This window comes from Archocentrus centrarchus, chromosome 17 (genome assembly GCF_007364275.1).
Source record: "Archocentrus centrarchus isolate MPI-CPG fArcCen1 chromosome 17, fArcCen1, whole genome shotgun sequence".
Lineage (NCBI taxonomy): Eukaryota > Metazoa > Chordata > Actinopteri > Cichliformes > Cichlidae > Archocentrus > Archocentrus centrarchus.
The window spans coordinates 12,877,781-12,905,022 of record NC_044362.1 but is presented as its reverse complement, the minus strand read 5'-3'; the positions used below and the strand labels follow the sequence as shown (position 1 = coordinate 12,905,022).

General features: G+C 40.2%; 2 protein-coding genes across 6 annotated transcripts in view; one reads left to right on the top strand and one right to left on the bottom strand.

Moving 5' to 3' along the window:
• LOC115795939 (calsyntenin-2-like) overlaps window positions 1-5,534 on the top strand; it is a 179,865-nt gene extending 174,331 nt beyond the window's left edge. The window contains exons 15-18 of the mRNA XM_030752091.1: window positions 4-149; window positions 349-469; window positions 2,735-2,925; window positions 3,089-5,534. Coding sequence (XP_030607951.1) covers window positions 4-149; window positions 349-469; window positions 2,735-2,925; window positions 3,089-3,307 — 677 coding nt within the window. The 3' untranslated portion in view covers window positions 3,308-5,534. The remainder of the gene's footprint in view (window positions 1-3; window positions 150-348; window positions 470-2,734; window positions 2,926-3,088) is intronic.
• An 8,244-nt stretch (window positions 5,535-13,778) lies between these two features.
• LOC115796017 (SPRY domain-containing SOCS box protein 4-like) overlaps window positions 13,779-27,242 on the bottom strand; it is a 77,673-nt gene continuing 64,209 nt past the window's right edge. For 4 of the 5 annotated variants that reach the window (XM_030752208.1, XM_030752210.1, XM_030752209.1 and 1 more), the window contains one exon: window positions 13,779-14,086. In XM_030752208.1, coding sequence (XP_030608068.1) covers window positions 13,959-14,086 — 128 coding nt within the window. In that variant the 3' untranslated portion in view covers window positions 13,779-13,958. Of the gene's footprint in view, window positions 14,087-22,210; window positions 22,413-27,242 lie in introns of those variants that run through there. The other variant, XM_030752212.1, reaches the window with a different exon arrangement.

Below are 27,242 nucleotides of genomic sequence, written 5' to 3'. Positions count from 1 at the left end.
AAGGTGTGGACTCCATGGCCCACTATGAGCAGGCGCTGAGGCAAGTGCGCTACAGGAACTGGCAACCAGCCAGTCTGAGTGAGAGGAGGTTCAGACTCACCTGCTCTGAACTCAACGGTCGCTACACCAGCAACGAGTTCAATTTGGAGGTGAGTTTGATGTTTAAACATTCTCATCTACCCAATGTTTTTGTCCTATTTTCTGGTTCTTTGTTTTTTTCTTTTTCATGAAGATGAGTCTTTCCTGTGTTTGTTTTTTTTCCTTCATTTTTTTTCTTCCTACACTAAATTCTCTTTCATTGTTTTTCTCATTTGTACTTCACAGTCTCCTTCTCTTTCTTCTGTGTAGGTCAGTGTTCTTCACCACTCAGTACCTGTGGAGCATGTCAATCACATGGCAGTCCAACCCCAGTACATGAGACCTGTCCATCACCCACTCATGATCCACACTCTCAACTCTCACATGCCCGGTAAGCCAATTCTGTTTATTTCTAAAGTGCCAGTTCACAACAACAGTCACCTCTAGACACTTATATAGTAAGTTCAAGACCCTACAATATTAGACAGAAAACCCCACATTCTGTTGATCCCCGATGAGCGGTACTTGGCGACTGTGTGGTGAAAGAACTCCCTTTTTTTTTTGTTATTCTTTATTTTTATTGTGAAATAGGAAAAAGAACCATAAAAAACATTTGCTAGCTTTTCATTTTTACATATAAACATTTTTATATATAAACTTTGCGACATTCAGGAGAGAGAGAGAAACAATAAATAAATAATTAAAGGAGAAAAAAATTGCTATTTGGGACAAAAGAGTGGGGGACACAAAAAATTAAACAAAACAAATGATGAAGGAGATAAATGGAACAAAGATTATTAATACAATACTTCTGTAAAGTCAGGTTTTAATGGTTTTATGTATCTGACCCATTTAAGCCATAGGTCAATAAATTTACTTTTCTTAAGGCGGATGGAAAAAGTAATTGCTTCCATGTGAGTGCTTTTTCACAAGCTGATATAAAAATGGCAAATAAGTACTTATCAGCGGATCTGATCAGAAAATCACAATTCCCCATAAATAAATGAAGGAGCTGTAAAGGTATTTTATTATTGAGTGCAATAGTTATAATTTTGTGAACCTCTGAACAAAATGGTTTTATTTTTGGACATTCCCAAAATATATGCCAATGGTCAGCTTCCCGAGCACCACACAGGCTCCAACACTCACCACTCAACTCTCCAGGATCAAAATGTGCTTTTTGCTTGTGTTATAAAAAAACGAATAAGACATTTTCAATTAAACTCCCGCCACATATGAGAATTTGTACATTTCCATTGAGATTTACATAAATTTAACCATTCGTCTGTAGATATAGATACATTACTTTCCATTTCCCATCTGTGGAAAGTCTGTGGAATGGGTATTTTTCATCAGTAGCCCTTTATAAATACTAGAAATAACCCCCTTAACCACAGTATTTCCATATGCACCCAAAATTTGTTTTAGAATGGGATCGTTAAGATCTGTTTTTGGTTTAATATTATATTCAAAATAATTGTGAACTTGCAGGTATCTAAAAAAAATCTGAATTCTCAAGCTGATATTGTTTGTTCAAATTTTCAAAGTCCCTAAATTTCCCCTTTTCAATTAGTGAATAAAATGTTGTTTGTACCTTTGGAAATCCAAAATTTAAAATGATTATGCATTAAGTTAGGCCTGAATCCAGGGTCAAAAGCACACCACTGGATTGTCTGTATTTTATCATTTAACTGGTACTCTCCTTTTATTTTATTCCAAATTTTTAATTGAGTTTTAATCCATGGATTTTGAATCTCTTTTATAAATTTGTCTAAATGTGTATAAGCCAGTACTGCAGTTACAGGAGGAAAGAACTCCCTCTGAACAGGAAAAGAGCTCTTCCAACCAGGGAAGAAGGTTCTCCCGGGGGTACTGCTGCAGGAGCTGGGGGGGTGGACAGATTATCTCAATTAATCTGAAAAAAAGAAAAATTACAATTTAAGAAATGTTAGTTTAAAGTAATGGCCAACAGTTGGGATATAGCTAATAGTACAGAAATCACAAATGTTTGATAAATGTATGCAAGCTGCTGAAATTGCTAGCTAACTATGTTGTTCAACAAATAAGATTGTTAGGATAAAAACAGTTGCAAATTGTGTCTAAAAATGGGAAATTATTAGCTAATAGTGTGACTGGAAATACCCCCTCCCCCCAAGGTTAGACTCATTATTGCAGTAGCTGCTTGCAATTTCTCGCTGCAGTTTATGATCATAATGAACACTTAGTTTTCTATTTAAAATAAGCACTTCAAAGGTGCACCGGGGTGGCTCAGAAGTTGAGCAGGCGACCACATATATGTGCCGCCCCGCGGTGCAGGCGGCACAGGCTTGAGTCCCGGCCTGTTGCCATTTCCCATGTGTCTCCCCCCGTGTCTGTCCTCCCAATTTCCTGTCATAATAAAAGTACTTCCAATAGAGGATCAGTAAATTGCTCATTACTCAGATGTAAAGCATTATCTCTTTTTTTTACAGAAAACTTTGGTAACTATCAAAGGGAACCACTGTTATTAGAGTTAATATTTAGGTTCAGTCAAAAGTTGAAAAATGCAAATCAGAAATTGGTGTGTGTGTGTGCGTGTGTGCGCGCGCGTGTGTGTGTGTGTGTGTTTGTGTGTGTAGTTGTGTGCATAATTAATTTACTCATTGTTTTTTACCAGGGTCGGCACCTCCTGCAGCCACGGTCGTTATCGTGGTTTGTATCGCAGCACTGGTGGTGATTGTGGTGATTGGAGTCTACAGGATCCACGCCACACATCAGGAAGGTTCCAGAGAGGACGAAGATGAGGTCAAAGATCCTGAGGAAGAATGGGACAACTCTGCGCTCACCATCACTGTCAACCCGATGGAGGTAACTCTGAATGCTGCGGTTTTATTGACATTATCAATAAAGTGGAAAATTTAACATTATAATTAACAATATTTGTTGTAACAATGTGAATGTGAGGTACCTGCAGTTGTTTGCTCCTGATGTGTCTTTTATCCAAACTTCTTTTTGGTTGGTTGTTCTCTAGAACATAAGAGGACCTCAGGCTCTGGGTGATGAGGTAAGGCAAGAAGAACATGAGGAGGAGGAAGAAGAGGAGGATGAAGAGCTGGTGGGAGGAGTGACAAGTGCTGAGTCGGATAACAGCGATGAAGAGGAAGGTGATGGTGATGAAGGGAGAGAAGCTGCTAAAGAGAGAAAGCAGAAGGGGAAACTTGGATGGGACAGTTCCTCCGTAACATACTGATTGCAAACATGTAAACATAAACATATATGTGCACAAACACACACTCATACACATTCTTCTATCTCTATCAGACGCACGCAATACACACACTGCACACACATACCACGCAGACATTCCTTCATGCTCCCTACAGGTATACACACACACACACACACACACAGAAATAAAATCTCTGATGAAATAATTTACAATCTGTTGCTGGAAAATACTCTTCGAATCTTCCCATGTTGTCATTTTTAATGTAACATCTCCCCCTGCTGGACACAGTCAAACATGGCGTATGACTGAATGGAAATCATTTTCTGTGTGCGCATCATTATTCACATCACAATCAGTAAAGCAGAGAAAAATATGTCAAACAAGCACAGTCATGTCATTCATTGTGTGTGCGGATTATAAATTCAGTCCCAAACTCCTAGCCACGAGCCAGATCTTAAATGATGTGACACTGATACAAAACACGAGCTTAAATTTGACTTTTATTCCAGTGTTTGATATGTGTGTCCTATCCTCTGATTACTTTTGGATCGTTTATCCATCAAACAGACTGTTTTTAACAATTTAACAGCAAGATTGATCCATCTACACATCAACTAGTTAATGTATCCATAACATCTTTGAGTAGAACTCCCTTGGCCTTGATAGTAGGTATGACATAGCTGTGCTGTCTCTCGGTGTGTTTCCTCTGTTCCCAACCAGAACACGTTTGATGTCCTTAAAGTCTGTGTGATCAGTGCTGAGTTTCTCCAAATGCATCGCAGTGCTGTGGTTCTGTGGCCTGGACACTAAAGAGAAACATTCCACATTTGTCCTGATTTACTGCATGTACAGTACAAAGTAGAAATATTAACTCTTGAACCTTTGAGTTCATTATTTTAAGTATCTTAAAGCTAAAAATAACCACTTTTCCATTAGCTTAAAAGCTGATTGCTTGTATCTCTCTGCGTGTACCAGATCTATCTATGCCGTGGCCTAATGTTTACTGTTTAGGAGTAGATCACTTCTTTCTTTTTTTTTTTGTTTGTTTACTCAGCACATGCAATGATACAGATATGTTGCTGTTTCCCACTAAGATCCCGTATTTCCTTTGTTTTTATCTATAGTAAAGGGAGTCCTCTATGCAATTATGAGCCCAGCATAAAGGAACCGTGCACAGAAACAGGGATACTCCAGCTATGACAGACAGATGTAACATTCATGCAGTACAGACTGTAATATCCTGACTTCAGTGCCTGGTATTGGTTATTTTCTAGACACAAGATACCCCACACGTCCCATCTATCAGTCAGTAGCATCTCATCTTAGACCTGCCAAGAACCCGCCTGGGTTACAGGTTCACAACTACCTAAACTGTCACAGTTGTCTAGTTAGACGTGTCTCATAGCTGGGCTGCTGTGGTGTCTTATAATGTGGATGGTGTACTTGAGTAAACAAAATAGCTTTTGAAGTCTTCAGTTTATAATAAGTTATACTCTGGAGGTTCTCAGCAAAAACCACAAAGTAGAATTTTCTTTCTTATTTTGTTCAGTGCCAGCAGGTGCATGTGTGAAACCAGCTGCGGAAATCCACATCTAGAGCTTGTAACACAGGCTTTCATGTCAAAGCAAAGGACACCCACAGATGGCAGCATGCTGTTTTCATCCCCTATGTAGACAAAGCTAAATTCCTTGGGCAAAATTGTAGCTGGAGAAAAGACGCAGCGATTATTCAGCTTATTCCTGAACACCTTCACCACAACCACAAGAAGAAGCGGATGCTTCACTTACAGTCATTCCTCTTTGTACTGTCATTGTTACGGATAAAGACTCACTCAAACAAAATCAAATTCCAGTTTGTCTAAAAGCTAAAAGAAACCATCACGCTCCCATCTCTGCTCAGAGACAGCACCGGTCACATGTTCATGTGTGGACAGTATCTATGGCGACCTCTCCCTCTGAGCTCTCTGATACTAAGTGTCCTGTCCACGTGTCCCTCCTTCTGTTGGCCTGTGATTGTGATGTCATCATTGTGAAATAACTGCCTTGTTTTTCTTTGTTCCCCCTTTGTCCTAATATGCTTCTGAAGGATTAAAGATTTAAAAAAGGTTCTTTTACATACAATAACAAACCCTGTAAAAATGTTCAAGACACTTATTTTATATATCAGTTTCTTTTTCTTTTTGTAAACTCTGTGGCTGGGATTTCTCTCTCTTTAGTGGTCATCCCACTGCTTTCTGTATATTGACCAATAAAGACTTGTTTTAGACTCTACAAAGCCCTCCACTCCTGGTGTGTGTGTGTGTGTGTGTGTACAGAATTGAGCAGCTTATAAATTACATAATTAATGAGCTGTCATTGTAAGTTTTGGCCAGCTGCATGAATGCATCATGCTGGAGCTGGCTGCCTGTGTGTTTCATTTGTTTTCATAACAGGCTTACACAGACAGAGGCAGGTGGGGTTCATGTGGCATCGCTGTGTTTATTCATATTGCTTCTGGGCCACAATGGGGTTCATACGCTGTAAAATAGGTTTTCAGTCTTCAACATGTACATGCAAGAGGTGAGCAGTTTGAACACAATTTCAAAAGGGTCCACAATAAATCACAGGGAACTTTGAATTTTGAATCATTACACCTTCAAGTTGCACTTCTGGGTTTGGGGGCAGTCCTGGATTGATCCTTCTCTTCAGCCCTTTGAATGATCATTGAGCTGGAAAAAATGTCTTTCATTGTCCAGCGCAGCCGGTGCCATCTCTGCCACATATAATTTTATCTTTTAAAAAAATATTTTTTGGGGGGGAGGGGGAGATTTATTCCAGTTTGTACCTAAAGTAGCCCAGGCAATCTTCAGACCAACAAAAGCTCACATGGATTTTTGATTTTCAAACAAGAGATGAGGTCATGTATTTCCACCTGCTTCCTGTATTGTCACAAAAAGTGGTGGCACCGCTTTCTGAGGGTATCGGGAAAAAAAATTGTTTCCTTTGCTCACTAGAGGGCGCTGCAACAATAACAACAAAAGCACTTTGCCCTGCTGAGCTGCTTGGCCTTCACACTTGCTTATGTGGTAGATTTGTTAGATTAAAATGTTTGAACAGTGGAATGAAAACAATCTAAACTCGTGTATTATTCTTTTTTATTGAATTTGAAAACACTAAATGTCGTGGTAAAGATCTACACTGATGCACTGAAATATTATGCATTCAGTGATGCAACATTGTGTAACTGGGCCATACTGAAAACAGTTGTGAACCACTCTGTCTGCCCACAGTGAGGGAGACAGCTGCTGCTGCTCTGAGGTAAACAAAATGTTCAGAAAAACAACTCTGAACATGATGTAATGATTGTGCCAGTGAGCAACAGCTGTTCGGAGAGGAACCACAGCAGGTTTTCCTGGAGATGCAGATATAGATGTAGATGGTCAGTGTAAGGTAACGTCAGGGGTAGCAGATTTAAGCTGATGATCCTGGTTAGACTCAAAGACCCAATTCTGCCTTTTATACTAGCTTTGTAGGGTCTGGGAGATGGAAATCAGCCTTAAAGCTACATCTGCTGATATCTTGTTGACTTCAGTTGGTTAAATCCACAAAGAGCAGTAAATGTCAGAGCAGCAGCAGGTCAGCTGATCACAGCCTGTACACAAAAACAAATTGATTGAAGCTCACAATACAACATTGTATGGCTCATATTTATAAGTGATTCTTTCATAGGGTTCGCCCACCTGCCAAATCCCACTTTAACGCCTCTTTATGTATTTCATCACTGTGCTTTCTGAAAGCTGCAGACTTCTGTGGAGCATTACCGCCCCCTGCTGGTGGAAGATCTAACCCACCTTACAATGACGGCACAGTCCTGCAAATTCAGAGGAAACCCCATAAATAACAGAAAGCTGTTACACGTATGACTGTTGGCTAGTAAAGAAGAACAAATACAAACTTTTGTCCTGTAAGCTTTCTTTATTAAACAAGCTGCAAGTTTAATTATATTGTGATATTTTTTAAAATAAAACAAACAAATAAAACTTCAGTTTTACTGCAGAAAACAAACTGCACATGTAGCCATATACCCCATGACTCTCGCCTTTAATAGTTTTGGAATATGTGTTGGCATGTGTGAATCTAAACTAAACCATATTTAACTTTTGTTATTGGTGCTTTGATGTCTGATAAACATCCTGATGTGACTCTTAATTTGAAGTCCTGCAAGAGAAGAAGTCAAGAGGTTTTATAAAGCTCAGTGTGGTGAGTCAGTGGTGATCCCACGGAGCGTTTCGTTGGCTGGTCCTCATTAAAGGGAATCTATTAAATGTTAAAATGTTGTGCATACAAAAGAGTTGCAGCTTTGTTCTGGCTTGGTGTTCACAATAGTGCTGACTGTTCACTTCTGTACGCACTGGATCCCTGAGGATGAAGAAATGCAATCGGCTAATTAGTAGCTTAATGTGCCTTCTTAACTGAAGAGCACCACATGTTCAATAACACTGTAATGGACCTCAGAGGGGCCAGAATGCAATTAATAGCTATTGACTTTGTTCAGCTCTTTTACTCCAAATATGTGTGGTTTTGTTTTGGGTTTTTTTCATAGTCTGTAGATTTCTTGATTGGATCTTTCACTGTAAATTAATTTAATTTTGTTGTTCCCCTGGCAAGCTGTCCAGAGTAGAATTGGAAGCAGGATGGATGGATGTTCCCCCGTACAGTGGGGTAAATAATTATTTGAGCCCCTGCTGAATTTGTAAGTTTGCTCACTCCAATCTCATTGTATTGTGTGGAGTCTGCATGTTCTCGCCGTGTCTGCATTGGTTCTCTCCGGGTACTCCGGCTTCCTCCCGCAGTCCAAAGACATGCAGTTAGTGGGGTTAGGTTAACTTGTTAATTCAAGGTGTTAATATGAATTTTTATTTGTCTGTCTGTGTTAACCTAAATCCTTTAGGTTTCTTGACTGGCTAGGCCACTCCATGACCTTAGTGTGCTTCTTTAGACACTCCTTTGTTGCCTTGATGGTATGTTTTGGGTCATTGTCATGCTGGAAATGACAAATACTATGCGTGTGTATAGTTAGAATATCTTAAGTCTGCATTTAAAGGGGCCAGAAATGCTACATGTCTGAAAAGAGTTTCATCTTCAGTGTTCTGACTGAAGGAAGGAGCTTCTCCTCCAAGATTTTACAGTACATGGTTCTGTCCGTTGGCCCCTCGATGTGAAAACAGCAGAAAAACAGCCCCAAAGCATATTTCCACCTCTGTGCTTGAGTGTGGGGATGGTGTTCTTTGGGTCATACTCAGCATTTCTCTTCCTCTAAACACAGCAAGTTGATGCCAAAGAGCTTGATTTTGGTTTCATCTGACCGCAGCACTTCTCTGAATCATTTTGATGTTCACTGGCAAACTTAAGACGGGCCTGTACATGTGCCTTTTTGATGCGAAGATTCAGTCAATTATGATGTAGACCCTTCAGATCATTAACAGGCTCCTCTCATGTAGTTTTGGGCTCATCCACCACCTTTCTCATGATCATCCTGACTCCATGACGAAAGATCTTGCGTGGAGCTCCACACCAAGGGTGACTGATGGTCATTTTATATTCCCTAAATTTATGAATAATCACATTAACAGTGTCACCTTCTCACCAAACTTCATGCTGATGGTCTTGCAGCCCATTCCAGCCTCATGTCCCTGACGTCCTTTGACAGCTCTTTGGTCCTGTCCATGGTGGTGAAGAGGTTGGAATGGAAGAAACTGATTCTGTGGACAGGTGTGCTTTATACACATAATCAGTTGAGATCAGGGGTATCTGTTGATTGTAATCTGTGTGCCACATGGACACACAGCCAATCTGTGGGAGCCAGAATTCTGACTGGGGTTGATCAGATACTTATTTCACTCAGTGACATGCAAATCAGCTGATAACCTTTTGATATTTAATGTGTTTATTCTGTATATACAGTGGCGCAGTGGGTAGGTTTTAGCCTTGCAGCTGGAGGGTTGCCGGTTTGAGCCCTTGTCCCTGCGCTGCGTTGTGTCCTTGGGCAAGACACTTAAACTACATTGCCTAATGGTAGCGGCGGGCTCTGGCTGCATGACCGCAGACGCTCATCTATGGATGAGTGATCTGGAACGATCATTTCGTTGTGTGCCTTGTGTGCACAATGACAATGAGTTGAATCTAACATCTATATTTGGTTGATATTCTGTCTGTCTCCATTAAAATGAAAGTACCATGAACATTATGGACTGTTCGTTTCTTTGTAAGTGAGCAAACTAACAAATTCAGATCAAATAATCATTTCCCCGACTGTATTTATCTAAAGTCAGCACCATATTATGCTACCTTAGGATACACGTACACCCACGATATTAAAATATAAATATTGCCTTGTACTTTTCTGATTTTTTTTTTGTTTGTTTTTTTGCACTTACAAACATGCACGCACACACAAACAGCCCCTCCTATGTGTGTCACACACCACAGCAATATCATCAACCCTGTTATCAGGTAACAGGGTTGATGATATCCTTCTCATTTCAGCCTGTCTCCTTTTTTTTTTTTTTTACTTCACTAATGGACTGCTCTGTGCATGTTGATCTGTTGGAGTAGATGAGAGGCTGCAGTGCATCAGCATATAATTATTCTTCTTCCTGCAACAAAGTGTCATTCTCATTGCTTTAAGGCGAAGTGGGAGGTTTCTTTTCTCTCTCTGTTTCGTTTATTCAGGGTTTGTATGAGTAAGATGAGTGAAAACACTGCAGCCAAAACAGCCCATGCAGCCCCAGATGGTCATAGTCATAACAGTTTTATGTGATGAGCTCTCTGGCTCACTCAGCTACATTGGCAACGCATAATGTTTGTTTCCCTCTGCACATTTGTTCAGTGAGTCCCTTTTTATCTAACAACTGATGACAGGAAAGCAAAAATATTGAAGAACGTCGCTGCTGTTTATTCAGACAGCTCTCTAAGTCTGTTTTAATCTGAAATTGTCTTTGTACTCTCCTTTATCGCCACTCTGAGAGCAAAGGGGGAGTGTGTGGTGTGTTGTGGACCCTTTTCACACCTCTGCTTCCCGTCAAAGTCCCAGAATAGAAAATAACAGCAGCTTTGTTGCCATTTCTCTGCTTTAGTGAGCGCGAGAGTCAAATGCTTTGAACAAAACGGATACAGCAGAGATACAGTGGACAGTTTGTTCCTCTAAGGTCACATATTTTATTTGTATATGAGCGAAAAGGATTTTACTCCGTCTGGTACACTCTGACTCCACTGAAGACATGATACTTAGAGCTGCCTCTGCTGCGTGCTCCAGGTTTGTGTCACACATCATATTCCCTTCTTTTAGCTGCAGCTTCAAGTTGCTTTACCTTTAATGTCACCCTGAGCTTGTTTTTAATCAGACACACGTCACTGAATAATGTTAGATACACACAGTCATGTGTATTTGAACTTATAGCCCTGAATTTACATCACTGACCCTAGATCTGCTGTCATCTGTTGTGGAGCCTCAGTAACATTCTCTTCCTGTATTTGTGCTAGTCTGTGACTGAGAAGGTAGATAAAACTGCTTATGCACAGACTGCTGTTAGACATAAAGAGTGTGTGTGTGTGTGTGTGTGTGTTTAAGGATACATAATGTCCTGTTAAGCATTGAATCCCTCTATGGGAGGATGATGCTGCAGTAGCATCATTACGTAGTCTGTCTGCTATTGATCTCAAAAACAGTCCCCCGTGTGCTAAGATATGGTGAGCCTGGACCTAATGATGTTTCAGTGGGAGTCTGATTCCAGATTGTGCAGTGGAAATATGAAGCCTAAAACCACAGCGAGCCTCAGCAATGTTTGTGCTTTCACTCTGGACATTTTAGGGCATCAGTATCTCTCCGGCTGAGAGTGCTGTATTTACAGCTGCAAGAGCTGATGAGTACAGCATTAGCTGTTTACTTTCTCAAGTGGAAACTGCACACTTGACAAGAACTTAACAGCCTAATTTTCCCTGCCTAGGCCTTGCTCAGTAGATAAAATGCTCCCGCAGACACAATTAAAGATGCTGAAACTGTCTGAGGCCGAGACGACCCAACGGACTCGCACTTCATTCATTCGCTCTCACCTTTTTTTGTCAGATGTGTTTGGCTGGCTTTAAGATTGTAAACACACCCTCAGTCTGTTGTTTTTGGGCCTCGTTTACAAGAAGAAGGAGGAAATGAAAGAAATACAAAGATTTATTTTGAAATTCACTTGGCTTTTATTCACATTTCATGTCTGTTGACATCTCAACTGCACCGTCCGTCCATACATTCGACTACGTATGTGAAATGGTCCTTTACTCCCCATCCTAACCTATAGAAACAGGAGGCAAGACCACGGCCATCACAAATAATAATAAAATAATATCAATAATAATAAAAGCAGCATTGAGCAAACAAATTTTATATTTCTATCTCCCTTCATCGCCAGCATCTTTGTATTTCATTTACCTGAATGTAACCATCACTGATCAGTTTAATGAAACAAACAGAACTAGCCTGTGATAAATAAACATCATCCTAACCATTAGCAGATTCAGACCCCACACTCACAATAATATTAATAATAATATTAATGAAGGATACAAACTCAAGAGTAAAAAAAAATTTATAGGAAAGAAAACGTGATTGATCATTAGTGTGCACGTGTGTGGTTGTGCACTGGTCATCTGCATCCTATCATGAGCCAGTGACACGTCTCCCGTGCTACTACAGCCTTTGTCACAGATCGAGCCAGTCCAGATCCGCTCGCTCTGCTCCTGTCAGTTTGTCGTTTGTGGTCATTAAGACAGTTGTGCGGCGAGCAGACAGATACCGTCTGCCAGCAGTGAGCTACAGCAGGGTGCTACAAACAGCAGCAGGTGCGTCTTTATGCCAGCGGTGCCGGTTACACGGCGGCCCGCGACCTGCAGCTCGAAGATACATTCGTACACTCTGCAGCTTCCCATGATATACTTTGGTTGTGAGATGACATCGTAATGAATGATCTAGTGTCCAGTGAAGAATGGTTGGCAGTGCAGTAAAAACAAAAACACTTTACACAACAAGCACGAAAAGCCCCTTTCAGACATGTGGCTCATTAAATTATCAGAAAAGTTCCACTTTCAGACCAAAATCTTACCAAAAAAAAATAAAAAAATAAAAATCTGATGACGGTCTGTTTAGTTCTCGTCAGCTACATCTGCTAAAACTGAAAATCACATCACTCCATTGAAGCTACGATTTGGGAGATCTGAAATATATCTACAATCGATTAATCTGTAGTTTAAAGGGCAGTGAAGCACAGTTAATGAACTAAATCTAATTTGTTTAAGTTGTTTATAATATTAACAGTAATTATTAAAAAATAAATTAATTTCTCAGGCTTTATTCAGGGTGGTCTCAGTTTGTAGTCTGTTTGTTGCCTGCATACTATTGACCAGTTACGTGCTGGTGACCAGGCTATAGAGAGCAAAGGATGGATCACTTCATAAATTTTCTATAATAGTAATTTTTGTAAGCAATGATCAGCAGACAGAAACAGAAATCTCAGCCTGGGTATATGTCGGGTTGTCCACTGCCCACAGAAGCTAAATCAGCCAATTTGTCGATAGATCTGCACATTTTAGCCGCGGTGGCTGCATGAATGAAACGAGAACATCCTGCATATAAAACGGTTTACATACAGCTCTGCTGGGCTGTCATAAAATAACCAGTAGATTAAAATTCGACGTAAAACATCCTGAAACTGATGAACCGGCGACTGTCACTCCCCACAGTGATCAATAATCACTTAAACAGGAAACATTAATTTTTATTATCACTACAAGAGAACACAAGCCTTTCGCTTCATACTATGTCTCTGTAGCGGGTGACAAATACTATGTGTGTGTATAGTTAAGAATATCTTAAGTCTGCATTTAAAGGGGCCAGAAATGCTACATGTCTGAAAAGGGCTTTGCTTTTAACTAATGTCTCCCTGAATCCAGGACATATATTTTGGCATACTGACTTTCAAACTGCACGTACAGCCTGCAGCCACGCTTTGATGTGCTCTGTATGCAGCGGGAGCTTTTGGTCAGGGCCCGAGTCGATCTGATAAAAACATTAGTGCTAAAAATCCTCTTGAACATCTGGACTCTGCAGCCTGTGCCAGTGGAGATCCTGAACACCCACTATGATATCCAACGACAATGATATGGTCACTGACTGCACGTCAGAAAGGCCTCCGTGGATGGGTATAGTGTGCTTTCTCTGCGCTGTTTTTATTCCTGTCACTAGGTGGCGGTGGTCCTCTTACCGCTGTCTCTGACCACTTAACCACACTGTGCCATCTGAGGATGAGCTTTTCTTGTGGATGAGTGAGACACTGATGGGATGCCATCATTAATAATTTATTTCAGGTTCTAAATGAATGAAAAAAGCAGCTCAAAATCCAAAAGAAGCTGGTGCTCGTCCTATTCTTTGCTTGACAGCCCACCCCACCCCACCCCACCCCACCCGGCAGTTCAGACACCATCTTCCTATCCCATCCTTTTAGAAATCTGTGCGAGCCACGGCGCTCCCACTGTGGACATTCTTGCATCAATCATCCCTTCTTTGAATTCATAATTTAATTCTTTCATCCGTCCATATTTGGGCTTTCTTGTATGTTCCTTGTATTCGCAGCTGGCTCTGCTGGTGTCAGTCACTGGTACTGGAGGTAATTTTTGAGGGACTGGGGCAGAGGAAGGCGCTCGATCTCCTGAAGCCGGTCTCTGCCTAACGCCAGCCGGGCCGCACGCCGACACAGGTCCATGAGAGGAAGAGGCTCAGCTGAAAACAGAAAACAGATTTTTATTTATTTATTTATTTATTTTAAAAGACAGCCGGCATATTTGAGACAAACACTTCAGAACACGACCTGCACTTAAATAAAGACCTTGTGACCATCTGTTTGATGTCCATGTTTATACACCTCAGGCATTTGTTCAGGCATAACGACTCTTTATATTTGCTCAACATGAACAGATTAGAGAAAGGAGAGGTTGGTTATAGAGGGTGATGATGCACACCTTGAAATATTAACGCTTTCCACACACACGCCATCAATGACACGGCTTCAGCACAGCTTAAACACGCCTGCTACTTTAAACCCAGTGAAACAGGCACGAGTGTTTGATTGACTTGCTGTCCTGCTGTTCAGGAGCACATTTTAAGCAAACTGCTGGGTTATAAATATCCTCATATCTTGCACAAGAGTTTCAAATGAGTCCACATTGATGTTACACTGTTACATGCCCTCCACGGTGAGAGCTCCTGGTCAACCTTTTTTCTGACCTTCAGCTTTAGTTAAGGAGGTAACAGATACTGGAGGCTGTGAGACACAAAGACCGCAGAGGAGAGAAGGAGGTTGCCTGAATTATGCTGTTGTTGTCTTTTAGTCATATAAGTAATATTTTATATGTGTGATGAATGTAATCTCTTTTAGACCTGAAAACATCTCAATTAATTTTATAATAATGAGTACCTTCTTAAAAGGGAATACAGCCCAGACTTTAAGATATTTACAGTACTGTACAAAAGTCTTAAGCCACATCTCATTTCTTTGTATTTTGCTGGGAAAATGGGAAATAGATTTATAGAAACATGTTGCCACTGATATTCACTTATACTGATTTTTAGTCCAGTTCTTGTGTAACGTGGCATCCCTCAGCCTTTTCTACCTGCTTCCCATCCTCAAGAATGGCTTCTTGACAGCCGCCCTTCCACTGAGACCATTGCTGACGAGGCTTCAGTGAACAGTAGATGATCAGCTGAAGAGCCAGATGCATCTCTCACGCCTGTGTCAAGTCTTTTCTGCATTTCTTTCCTATTTCTTAATGACGTCACTTTCAGTTACCCTTCATCTGCATTAGATTGGTTTTTGGGCCTGTGAGAACAAATTGTTCTCCATTTGTTCTCCCAGTTTCCTCAGATTTTTTTTAAGGACACACAATGAACACTATACTGAGATATGCCAAGTTTTTGCCTTTTGCCTTCTTTGGGAATCATGTTAGTGGAAAAAACACTATTTCATGTGTAAGACTGTTACCACCACCCTCCACAAACGCTGATGACCCTATGTCTATGCACCTGTCTGATTGCACTGATGTACATATTAGTGGAATATAGTTTACATTCTTTTATCTTTTAATTAGTCTCTGCACTGTATATTTTGTAAGCTCTAATATCTCTGTATATTTGCAATTTGTATACATGTATATTGTCTTATAGTTTTTATACTTATTTGTTTTTGTTTTTTTTTTTTTTTTTTTTTTTTTCTGTAAGCACGAAGTACCGCAGCAATTTCCTAATGCTGTGAACCTGTTCACCCATATGGCAATAAAAACCTTCTGATTCTGATTCTGATTCTGATTCTGATTTATTTCTGGCTCCAGACTTTTGCATAGTACTGTAGTTCAATGAACTCAGCCTATCAAAAGATCTTCTTTTCTATTACAGATGAAAATTATGACCTGGTAATTGGTAAAATGTGTGAATGTTAACAATGGTTGGTTATAATTAATGTAGAGATTCATATGTCTTGTGAAATGCACCAAAAATTAAAAAAATATGATTTATCAAAAGCATTTGCCCCCAGAGTTTAACACGGTGTTGTGAGCTTGTTAGCAGCTTCCAGAATTTTAATCAAAGAGCTGGTGCAGAATAAACTGTAAGACATGTGAGGTGCAGGTAGGCTGCAGTTTGTTATTTCAACTTGTCATGTGATCTCATTTTCAGGTGAGATAAGCTGTAATTACACTGTCAACTTGCGGGTTCTGCCTTGCAGACAAACAATGATTGCAGGCTGGTTAATGTTGATACTGAACCCATTAACAACTGGTAAGAGATTCAAAAGGATTGAAATCCTACAGTCCTGTGGAGGTTAACTGGCAGACGGGTAACAACAATATTTAACGTAGAAATGTTGCAACAAACATTAGAAACTGGGTCACTTTTATCAGTTTGCAGACCTGAGAGCAAAAATTCTCAAATGGCCCCATGTCCCCCAGAAGTAAGATAGGGCTAAAATCTGAATTTTAAAAAAGCTGCCAACATCACGTCTAATGAGATTTAGTTTGACATTCAGGTTTTATACAAGCAAAGTGATAAAAATAAGCAATTAAAAAAAGAAAAACATACTGTTCATTAGTTCAGTGCTAAATATGAACTCCTTGTCCTTCTGACTGGATGTTAACAACCTGGCCTCACACCTCCATCAACATGGATTTAATAATATCATCAGTGTCAGTTCATAGTAATGACCATATCTGATTGACCTAATCATACAGTGGAGCAGAGTGGGAGGTGGGTATTAGAGGGAATTAACTTTACAGTCAGAGAGGCTATAACCACCCTAAAGAGACATCAGTCACATAAGACACATGTGGCTTATTGCACTGTGCTGTTAATGGATCAGCCTTTCAAAGTAGTGATACACCCCCATGCAGTGACACCCAACCATCAGCGCACCAACTGGATGGAAATGTAGGAACGTGGGTCAGAGGAATGGAAGCCGTTTAGATGGAAATGTAAAAATTAGAAAGGCGCTTTAACAGTGCACACCTCTTTATTTATTGAGTTCTGACTTTGCCCGTGCTTCACCTCTCCACATAACTGCACTTAACTTGGCTTTGCATGTTTTTGTTGTAATCCACAAAGCTGGAAACATCTCTTCCACCAAGGAGAAAAAAAAAATATGCATGATAATTTCAAGGCGTAATGTGCAAAAATAAATAAATAAAAAATCTGGAGTGACATTAAAGCACAGCTAGTCTGAGTGCCTCCCTCCCTGCTGTTCTTATTGAAGACAAAAACACACACACTGCCCTCACCTGTTAACTCTGGACGTCCTCTAACACCATGTCCTCTGTTGCTCTGTGTGTGTGTGTGTGTGTGTGTGTGTGTGTGTGTGTGTGTGTGTGTGTGTGTGTGTGTGTGTGTGTGTGTGTGTGTGTGTGTGTGTTCAAGGTTAAGCCAACAGGACAGTAGACGGGCAGTCTTCTACATCTTGCTGTGCAACTGTCACATTAATGCTCATCCACGCTCACTCTCAGAAACAGTCTGTTACTTCTGCGCCGTCACAATGACCCAACAGCAGCGCTGATTTCTACTTTCACCTCTGTTTGACTCTCGATTTACTCTGCCATTATAAGAGCCGCTCCCATTACAGTAACAGAATATACTGTAGATGAGTGCTGTTCTGCAGTGGCTTAAGCATCTGATACAATGAGCTACGCGCAACTGCTTTGAGTGACATGTACGATTTACATGTACTGATGTTTAATTTATTATTATTTTTCCTTATTCTTAATTCATCCGTTGAATTTTTTAACCTCACCATGCAGAGGTTCAGTTTACTGTTGGACTTTAACGTATTTACAGTTTGAAACAAACACAGAAGGTTCCCAGTAAGCGTCCTAAATATAGAGCTACCAGTGATGCTAAGCTGGCTTTACTACCTCACTGGCTGATGACCAGAGAGACAGAAAGTGTTTACTGTCACTTGCTTTTAATTAGTTATCCCCCCACTTTAAAGAATCAGAAAACTCTGCTCTGCCTCAAAGTATTTGTTTACTGGAAATATTTATTGCATTTGGAATGAGCACTTAATGGGAAGTGAAGTCAAGAAAATGTCATCAAAAACTGTGTTTGAAAGATCAAAACTAACGAAGTAAAGCTGCAGAGAAAAATATGACCTGAAACATGATCTGATTTTTCACTCAAGCCCTAAAAGTAGGCAAAGAGAACCCAAGTAAACAAATAAAAAGACTCTTTCTTTGTTTATTGTAGAAAATGATCCAGTATTACATATCTGTGAGGGGCAAAAGTACGCACACGTCTGTAACTATCAGTTAATTTAGTTAATTTAAGGAAAGAACTGGTGGCTTTGATTCATGGGATGACCTTTAGGTGTGACTGGGGAACCTGTTTTTATTTAAAGATCAGGCACCTATCACTGCCTGATCTCCAAAACACATGTATGAGGAAAAGTCAACAATGCTTATTAGGCTAGAAAAAGTTACCGAACTGCCTCTACAGAGTTTGATCACCAGTCAGACGGGCCATCGGATCAATTAAACAATGATCTTCAGATGTGTAGTAATCTGATGATCAAAGGTTTCACAAACAGCTGTATGCAGCTGGTGCTCATTAGTCCATGTGAACTATTACACATCTATTACAAAGCCTTATTACAACAGGCCTAATCTGTGATCAGGTTTTTGACTTTTTTTTTGTAGTAACTTTGGGTTTTTTAAAAGCACTACAATGATCACACACTAATGAGTTCAGAAGTGCTTATATGTCAAGTCCTCTGTGACGTGGGTTATTTAGTTGCTCAGAAAATGGAAGGCTAGTGCATTAATGTGTTACATGTGTGTTAATGTGTTACAGCAAATTAAAGGATGGATAGAGATAATGCATCTTGGACATGTGAACTTCATAAGCCAAGCATCAGACACACAAAGTATATACACAACCTCATTTCTCGTCATTGTTACTACCGTTATCTTTGCGGTGACTCCACTCTGACCCAGACAAGATTAATCCCATAAATGTGCATAATATGAACTGCTAAGATTCTTCTGTGTTCCTTCAACTGAAATCAGAAACTGGCTCAATCTGCACCCCAGCATTTGTTCTGCCAGCAAAAACCTGTATAGGTATTCGAGTCATCTTGAAGAGCGAACGACTGGATCTGAGAATGTCAAAGCGACAGTTAACTGTGTGTGTGTGTGTGTGGGATCTGTGCCTTCACCTATCAAAGGCAGCAATTTTACACCACATCCAATTAATTTGTTCATGCTTGTAGGCTTGTTTAGTGTAGCTTTAGTTACAATGCCAGCCAGCAGCACTTCAGCTGCTTCAAGGAGGGAGCCCCTGTCAGCTCTACCTTTCCTCTTTCCTGAAGACTTAAAATAATATGAGTGAAAAGCAGACAAAAGAGTAAATAGTCACTCGTTGTACCGTTAATTTTTTTTGCTGCTACAACAGAGACTTAATTAGCTGCTGTTAGTTAAACAACAGGGAGAAATCAAAGAGTCGTCGTTTATACTTCAATGAACTGAAGGATCCAAAGCCGCACTGCTTAGAGAGGAATACTTTTTAATTGAGTCTTTACCCATGATGCATTATTAATTCATTTGCATTGAAGCCTAATGATTACCTGTCAATGAGGTGAATGATAACCATAATGAATTAAAATGTCATATCTACAAAACACAGCAGGGCTTTTAAACATTTTTTTGGCCTTTATTATAGCAGGAGAGGAGACACGCAGCAAAAGGCCCAGGGCAGAATCAAACTCTGCCTTTTGCAATAAACTTGCAGCATATGGGTCAACCCAGTGAGCTACAATGGTACCCCAGTATAAAAAAGAAACAAACAAAAAAAATGTTTTTATTACTCAGGTAAGGAGTTGACACACGTGCATCATTAGCATTCATATCACATTATCTTTCAGACATGTGAAAAGCTTATATAATCTGTTACAGTGAATTAGGCCTTTATAGTGCAGTAAATCAAAGCTGTGGGCTCAATAGGAGATATTACCCAGGTGCCTGTTTATAGTATTATACTTGATCTAGGTGATCGTGTGGCTGCTGTTTACTATAAACTGGGGGGAAAAAAAGAAATATGCGCATTAATCATTAGCCGCCCTCCAGATGTGTATAATGGCCTTGCATTGCATTATAGAAGTAATTAGTTTAGCTTAATAATTTCAGTGGGGATGCTTAGTGTAGTAATGACAAGATTTCATTCTTAATGACACATTTTCAATCATGTTTTATCCCATAAGCCTCTAACTTGAGTGTTGAAAGAAGCTCATAAGTAGATTCAGTGTGGACAGTCAGTAGTAGGTAATTTCCCTCTGTGTCATTACACAAGATGAATTATGCTTTAAAATGCTGCGGGAGTGAATATCATCACCAAATATAGCCAATACATCACCTGCAGTTCAGTCAGGTAGGAAAAGTGATTTCCTTCAGTGATCTACTTTCTACATTTGTGTAATTTAAAATAACAGGCCTCATTATGAATGACCATGGCAAAGTATCAGTTTAGATTACAGATGGGTTTAATCACTTGTTTTCTTTTTCTTTACACCGGTTAAGTTCATATTATCGGGTAAAAGCCGTTCTGAGTTAACACTCCCGACTCCAAGTGTAAAGTCCAGAGTTCAGTTTTTAGAGTGTTGTCCATCCTTCATAATTTATACACAAACTGCTAGATTACAGTAGACCACAGAATAAACATATAAGAAACATATAAACACAGACTGTGAACAAAATTCACCTAAAGTCCTTTCTCATGCTGTTCAAAGACATGCCGGCAACACTCGGAATCAAACCAGCAACTTTTCGGCTGCTTTTATTTCCTCCACAATTTCCTGTGGCTCGTGCGTTACCAACAAAGACGAAAATTCAGGGAGACGGTTTACTGATGAAGGTAACTGGGCAATGTCAGATTGATACGATGTGTTATGTGACCCCGGCTAGTGTGGAACTTCTTCCCTGATTAGACATTTTATATGGATATGAACGGAGACCCCGGGTCTGCTGCGATGGGAACGAGCAGTAACGGGGGCACACGGTGGGACATGGCGCCTCTAATGAGATGCGGTACACAGCAGTGAAGAGCAGAATTTATTGTCTGTAGAAAATGATAATAGGAGAGAGGGTGAAAATGGCAACAGCAGCATTACTTTTATGATGGAGGTAAAAACTGACCTAAGGGGATGAGCAGATGCTGAATAAATCCTGACAGACAGATGAATATGGAAAATATGGAAAAGCTAGAAAAAGAGTCGGAGGCAAGAGGAAATACTTTTTTTTGTGTGTGTGTCAGAAACTGTAAACCGTGGTGAACCGCAGCTGCTGTCTTTTGTTATTTTTTGTTGAAGCTTCTGAACATATTTCTGGTAACAAAGCTTTAACACTCTGTTGGGGCATTTCCCGCAGTATTAACTGTCTCACATTTGAGAGCCTGCTCTGAAGGAAATGGCATCATTAACTACCTACACAGTTTGGCAACACCTACTGAGAGAGCTCCCTTTTTTTTTTTCACAATTAGCCACATTTAACCTCTGGGTGGAATAATAAAACTGTTAAGTTTATATTTCTCTCCTTTGAGTGGAATCAAGCAAGTAAGACTAACTAGTTAACACTGATTAATAGAGGTTTATGTTATTTTTATGTTATTTTCCAAGTAAAACCCAACAAATATCTGGTTGGATGGTGTGGTAGATATGTCTGTATCGTGAGCTTTTGCATAAAAACTTTTGTTACTGTTACATAATGCAATAAAAAGAAATAAAAAGCTTTGGATAATTTAGAAATGATTTCATTATACAGAACCACACAAACCACTGTGCCTTTCAGTAACGGGGCAACGATGAAACCCCCTAGATTTTCTGTTGCGTTATTTCAACACCTGCTGAGTCATATTTGTGTCGTTCCTGTGCTGATGGGTTGCGGTAAAGCTAATGGATACAAAGATCTTAACCATTTGAATCGGAGACAACTGCACTTCATCAAGACATCTCAGCTCTCATCTGAGAATCTTCTTCAGTTCTAAAAACTGACGGGGAGTTCCAGCAAAGGTGTCGTCACACCTGGGCTCCTGTGACCGTGCCACCCACGCCTTGATTCACACTTTGGCCCATGTGACCCTTAACTAATAATGCGGGGGGAGGGGTTCTGCAGAGTCGTAGCTGTTTACTGTCACAAACAACCAGTCTGAGGGCTACTCTTGCTTGTGCTGTTGTTGGTCATCAGCCAGCTGCAGAGAAGCAACGTTCTAACATACAAAGTGCTGAAATGAAACTGAGCATTAAAAACAATGAGAAGTGTCCACTGCAGCAACCATCTGTGTTTTGAATGCTCTTTTATTTATTTATTGATTTATTTTGGACCTTTAATGTTTTTTTCACACTCCTCTCGTTCGTGCTGAACTCCCGTTGTCGGTCCCTTTCCTGTTCTGGCCCACTTTTCAACCAATCAGTATTCAACCTATACACCGTGTCATCCATGCTGGGCTGTTGATGCTCTTGGTGTTTTCGAAGACCGCATGTAAGCATGTCTGCATAGGCTGCAAAGCTCTCTGTATAGGCAAACACCTAAGTAAATGGATAAAAATAATCAGTGTACAATGAATACGCCATCACATCACCTCCAAGCTGACAGCTGCACTAGGGGTTAAATCCTTGGGACTCACCAGGAATTGTTAGACCTGAACAAGATTCTTGGATGAGAGGTGAAACATCTTCATGAACTAAAAAAAAAGAACTGCAGTTGCCTTCAATTTTAAAGCTTAGTACTACCATGACCTGGATGATGATGAACCTACACAGACACATGACTCCAAAGCCAAAACACTCACTCAGCCCAGTGCCTTTTCCCCACAGTGTGGTCTGAACCGTTGTTGTTTTAAGAATGGCCACACAGTGACATCACATCATGTGATATACATGTTAACAGAAGGTTATGTGTGGCGTCAGAGAGCGCTGATATAAAAGGTCGGACTAAGCAGCAGCTACAGTACTAATGCTTGGCCCTCAGCAGGTTTAACACCGGTGTTTACGTTCAAGCTGAAGTGATGTAACAAACCACTTTAACCAGCACCGAAGGTGAAAGTGCTGTTTGCATTTAGCAATTTTTTTTTTACTTGTGCGCTGGCGTATCTGCACTGCTCTGTTATCACAAGCAAAACAAGGAGCAACAGCTCCTTTCACTGAAATGCAGGAAAGACAGAGTACTCTTGAGTTTATGTATGTATTGTCAGAGCTGTGAAAACACAGCACAGTGTATTTCTACACTGGCAAAATACTGTCTATTGCATTAGCCTGATAAGAAAGCTATATACAGTTACAGCCTATTGAATTTTGTTTCACAGAGGTTTAACCTTGTGCTAATCAAGATGTTGCTTTGACATCACATATTATGATCAAACAAACCGATAACAGTTAAAGTAAGTGTTGCTGTGGCACGCATGTGGACTTCTGGGAGGTTGCATGTCAGGAGCGTTAAGAGGTGCGACCACTGAAGTAGTTTCTTCAGTGCTCCTTTTTGGTAAATGCAATTATACCTGCATGTTAGTTTCTAAGCAAACGCTAATATTATTTAGCATTTAAAGAAGTTGTATGATGCCACAAACTGCATAAACCACAGTGGGTGGAGAAGACAGATGCGCATGTTACACAGAGAACAACCATCTAACTAAAACATGATCCTTTCCTCCTTCTCTCCCTCAAGTCTTCTTCCCTCCATTTGCTACAGCTTCATCTCATCTGTAACAATACACCTCTCTCCACTTTCCTCCAGCAATGCTCTTCTATCAGCAAAGGAGAGCCCCCTCTGCTTGCTTTCTTCTCTGCTCCCCTTTCACACTCTACATTTCATCCTGTTCCTTCTTTATACTCTCCAAGGTCACCGTTTTTGATCTTTCCTGGCATATAAGAATTTATCGCTGTTGGGTAAGAGCAGCATTATCTCGAAATGTCAATAAGAGACAGAAAAAAAAAAAAAAAACAGGTTTGCATTGTGCCTGATGACGGTGCAGTTTTTGTCATTATCCAGTTTGTTTGGGAAGTGCTTTCTAAGCCCAAGAGGTTGAAGAATTTAGAGGAGCATGTAATCCTTTAATCCTTTAATTAAAGTCAATACAATATGAAAATGAATAAAATTGCAGTTGCAAGGTTTTCACATGGCAACAGAGCTAAAAATGTGGGCTAATGCGCAACCCCTAAAGCTTGCTCCTAAGTTTATGTGCATACACACAAAGTAAAATTACAAACAGTCCCATAATCTAACACCTTGCTATATTTCAAATATAACTGGCCTTTTTTTTTTCTCTCCCAATCTAAAGCCAAACTCCCAAACAGCTGCAGACAGACGGTTTTCTGTTAACATGAAACACAAAAACAAATCCAGACATTTACTCAAAGGAAATACAAAAACCAAACGTGGAAACATGTTGACAGGCAGAAAAACAGATGCACAGAGGGCACGCTAACGAGGGAATCGCAAAGAGACACGGATCCACGAATCAAGAAAGATCAGAAACATTCAAATGGTGTCAAGTAAACAAATACAGAATGCACACACGTCCTTGCTAAGCACATACAGAAAGCTTTGAGCTTGCCCAAGGGCAAATAAATGCAGTGAAGTGCATGTCAGGACTGGGTGCTGAGCTTAAGTATATTCTGGTACAAATAGAAATGTTTCTGTTGTAGCAAAAAAAACATGAGATCCATAACCTTGTTACTTTCTGATTTAAGTAACCTCTTTGCCAATTTACACTTTTTCCTCATAGAAAAGTCTTTTTGTTTAATGGTTGCTTGCATTCACACAGCATGTAACATGTTGTGTAGTTGAGATTCCTGAAATCTAAAAACTTCAAAGGCCTGTCAACGTCTTGCTGTTCTGACCCATGAGTGTTCGGTGGTCATCGCTACATGGCCACGCTTCAATGCATGATTACATGGGCACTCCAGATCAAACCCATCTCTGTACTCAGCCCTCATTTGAGCTTAAGTTCATGGGCGAAGCTCTGACACTATTGTGCTGGCAAAATCTTCCCACAGTCAGCAACAGTGCTACACACATACACACACACACACACACACACACACACACACACACACACACACACACACACACACACACACACACACACACACACACACACACCTCAGGACCATGTTTTGCTTGCATGTTACAGCTGAGTGAAAATTAATTCAAACTCGACGACTACAAGAAAGACACAGAAGCTTGGTAATTGGGTAGCTTCTTCAGGCTTTTAAAAATATGCTTTAATTGTCATATTGACTTTAAAATGTGACTAAACTTTATGCCGAAGCTGCTTTGTCACTCATACTACCAACTAGATGTGAGGAGTTCAAGGAAAAAGCTTCACATATGAGGCTGTTTCAAGACAGACAAAAAGAAAATTGATTCAAGGCGCTGAATCTTTATGCCATTTAAGAGCCGTGCTGCAGTGCTTGCTGACCAGTCTCAGCCTCAGTGCATTGCTTTCACTATACGCTCCCCCAAGAGTGACTTTCACATTGTATGTAGAACAAATCAGTGCAGAATATTAAATATAAAGCCTGCTTAGATCTTCCAGGAAGCCAGCAGTGCACTGAAAACAGCTTATAAATATTTCAATTGACAAATCTGAGCCTAACCAGCAATGAGGAAAGTGAGCTTAAATTATTCCTTGTGACACAACAAAGAGAGAATTTGTACAAATTAACTAAATTCAAACCTCACAACAAAAACAAAATAAAGACGGGGATTAGCGGGAGGTGTTTCTCTATCCTGGGAGCGCAGCATCCTCCTTTCCAAACACTCAAAACTGAACTTTGCCAAAATGTCCTTCACAGACACGGAGGGGAGTTGTTGTTATCCATAACTAATGTACCTCCGGTGGTGTCCTGTATCTGCTTCCCTAATTCATTGTGTGACACCAAGTTTTTAGCACGATCACGCTTTAAGACACACTGAAGAAGCCATTGTGAAGAGCTAATGCAGTAATGTTGCTACAATCCATGGAGGATTTGTTAGAAAACCTTTTCATACTTTAAAAAAAAAAAAAAAAAAGAGGACGCAGCCACGGGGTGGGAGGACTAATGGCTACAAACAAACTTGTTCTAAGCCCGTCCCACACAGATTTAGGAGAGGAGGATGTGAAAATCCTCTTTTTCCAAAGTCCTCCTAGAGCAAACTCCTCCCTGAAATATTCGGGTAAAGCTAACTTTAAATTGTCTGTGGTGTGACTCACTGGCCACATTAGTGTCGCACAGAAAGACGGGCACTGTGGGCAGAGCTGGCTAGTACAGCGGAGCTGGTAGTAATACAAGCCACAGTGGTGTTTCTTTTTTAAGCCCTGTTCTCTTTTTACCATTACTGTAAATCCACTGTTTACCGTCTCCTCTGGGATGCGAGGCACAGCGATAAGAGGAAGAGAAAAAGGGAAGATGTAAGAGAGTGGTAGAAAGAAATAAAGGGAGAAAGCGGAAGGGGTAAAGAAGAGGTAAAAAAAAAAAAAGCAAAGGAGATGAAGCAGAGAAAGATGTGAAGGGGTCACGAGATTAGAGGGAAGGGTGGACTCAACGGAGAGAGGGTGATAAATAGGTACGGACAGAGCACAGTGGGTCTGTCTGACCCTCAGATCCCCTTGAACTGCAGGCGGGCAGGTTTTAGTCATAAAAATGTCGATTATAGAGGAAATCGTTGGCATAATTTACGAAGCACGTCTGAAATTAAGAGACCCAAACCTTGTATGTAGAGAGACTATAGAGTATGTATGTGTGTATTTATGAAAAGTGTCACAAACTGTGCATTTCATCTTTGTAAGATATGCTGAAAATTACATTATTATTTCAAGCTGGAATAATCAGTATTTTTCTATAAATCATGTAACAGATGCCTTTAAAATGCCCCCCCCCCTCCCCCCCCTCTACACAGCATTTTAGCTACTTTTTTGGTTTTGATCTTTACTGCTGATGATGATTTAGTCTCACTGTTCTCATTAGGCCTGTTTTTAATGTTGCACTTACAATAGCCCAGTGGCCAAAAACATGTTTGAATGGCGTGTAATGGTGCTGTCTCTGAGAAACATCGTGACGCTGGATCACTTACACACATATCTAATTTGAGTGGGTTACAATGGCAACATCTCCAGGGTGTCTTATGACAGCTGGGATAGGCTCCAGCCTGATAAAGTGGATGGACGGATGGATAGTTCAGCCAGAGTAGGATAACAAGGGATAGTTGTGATAATTTATTCGCTATTAATAAAAGATATAAATGAGAATGTGGATTATAAATATTCAATTTTAGATTAGAAAATGCCACTGTGTGAAAGACAAATAACAAAAATAACAAATTCACTGAAAGACGAAATAACTGGATAAATGATTGGCTGATGCCAGTGGCTTTGTTTT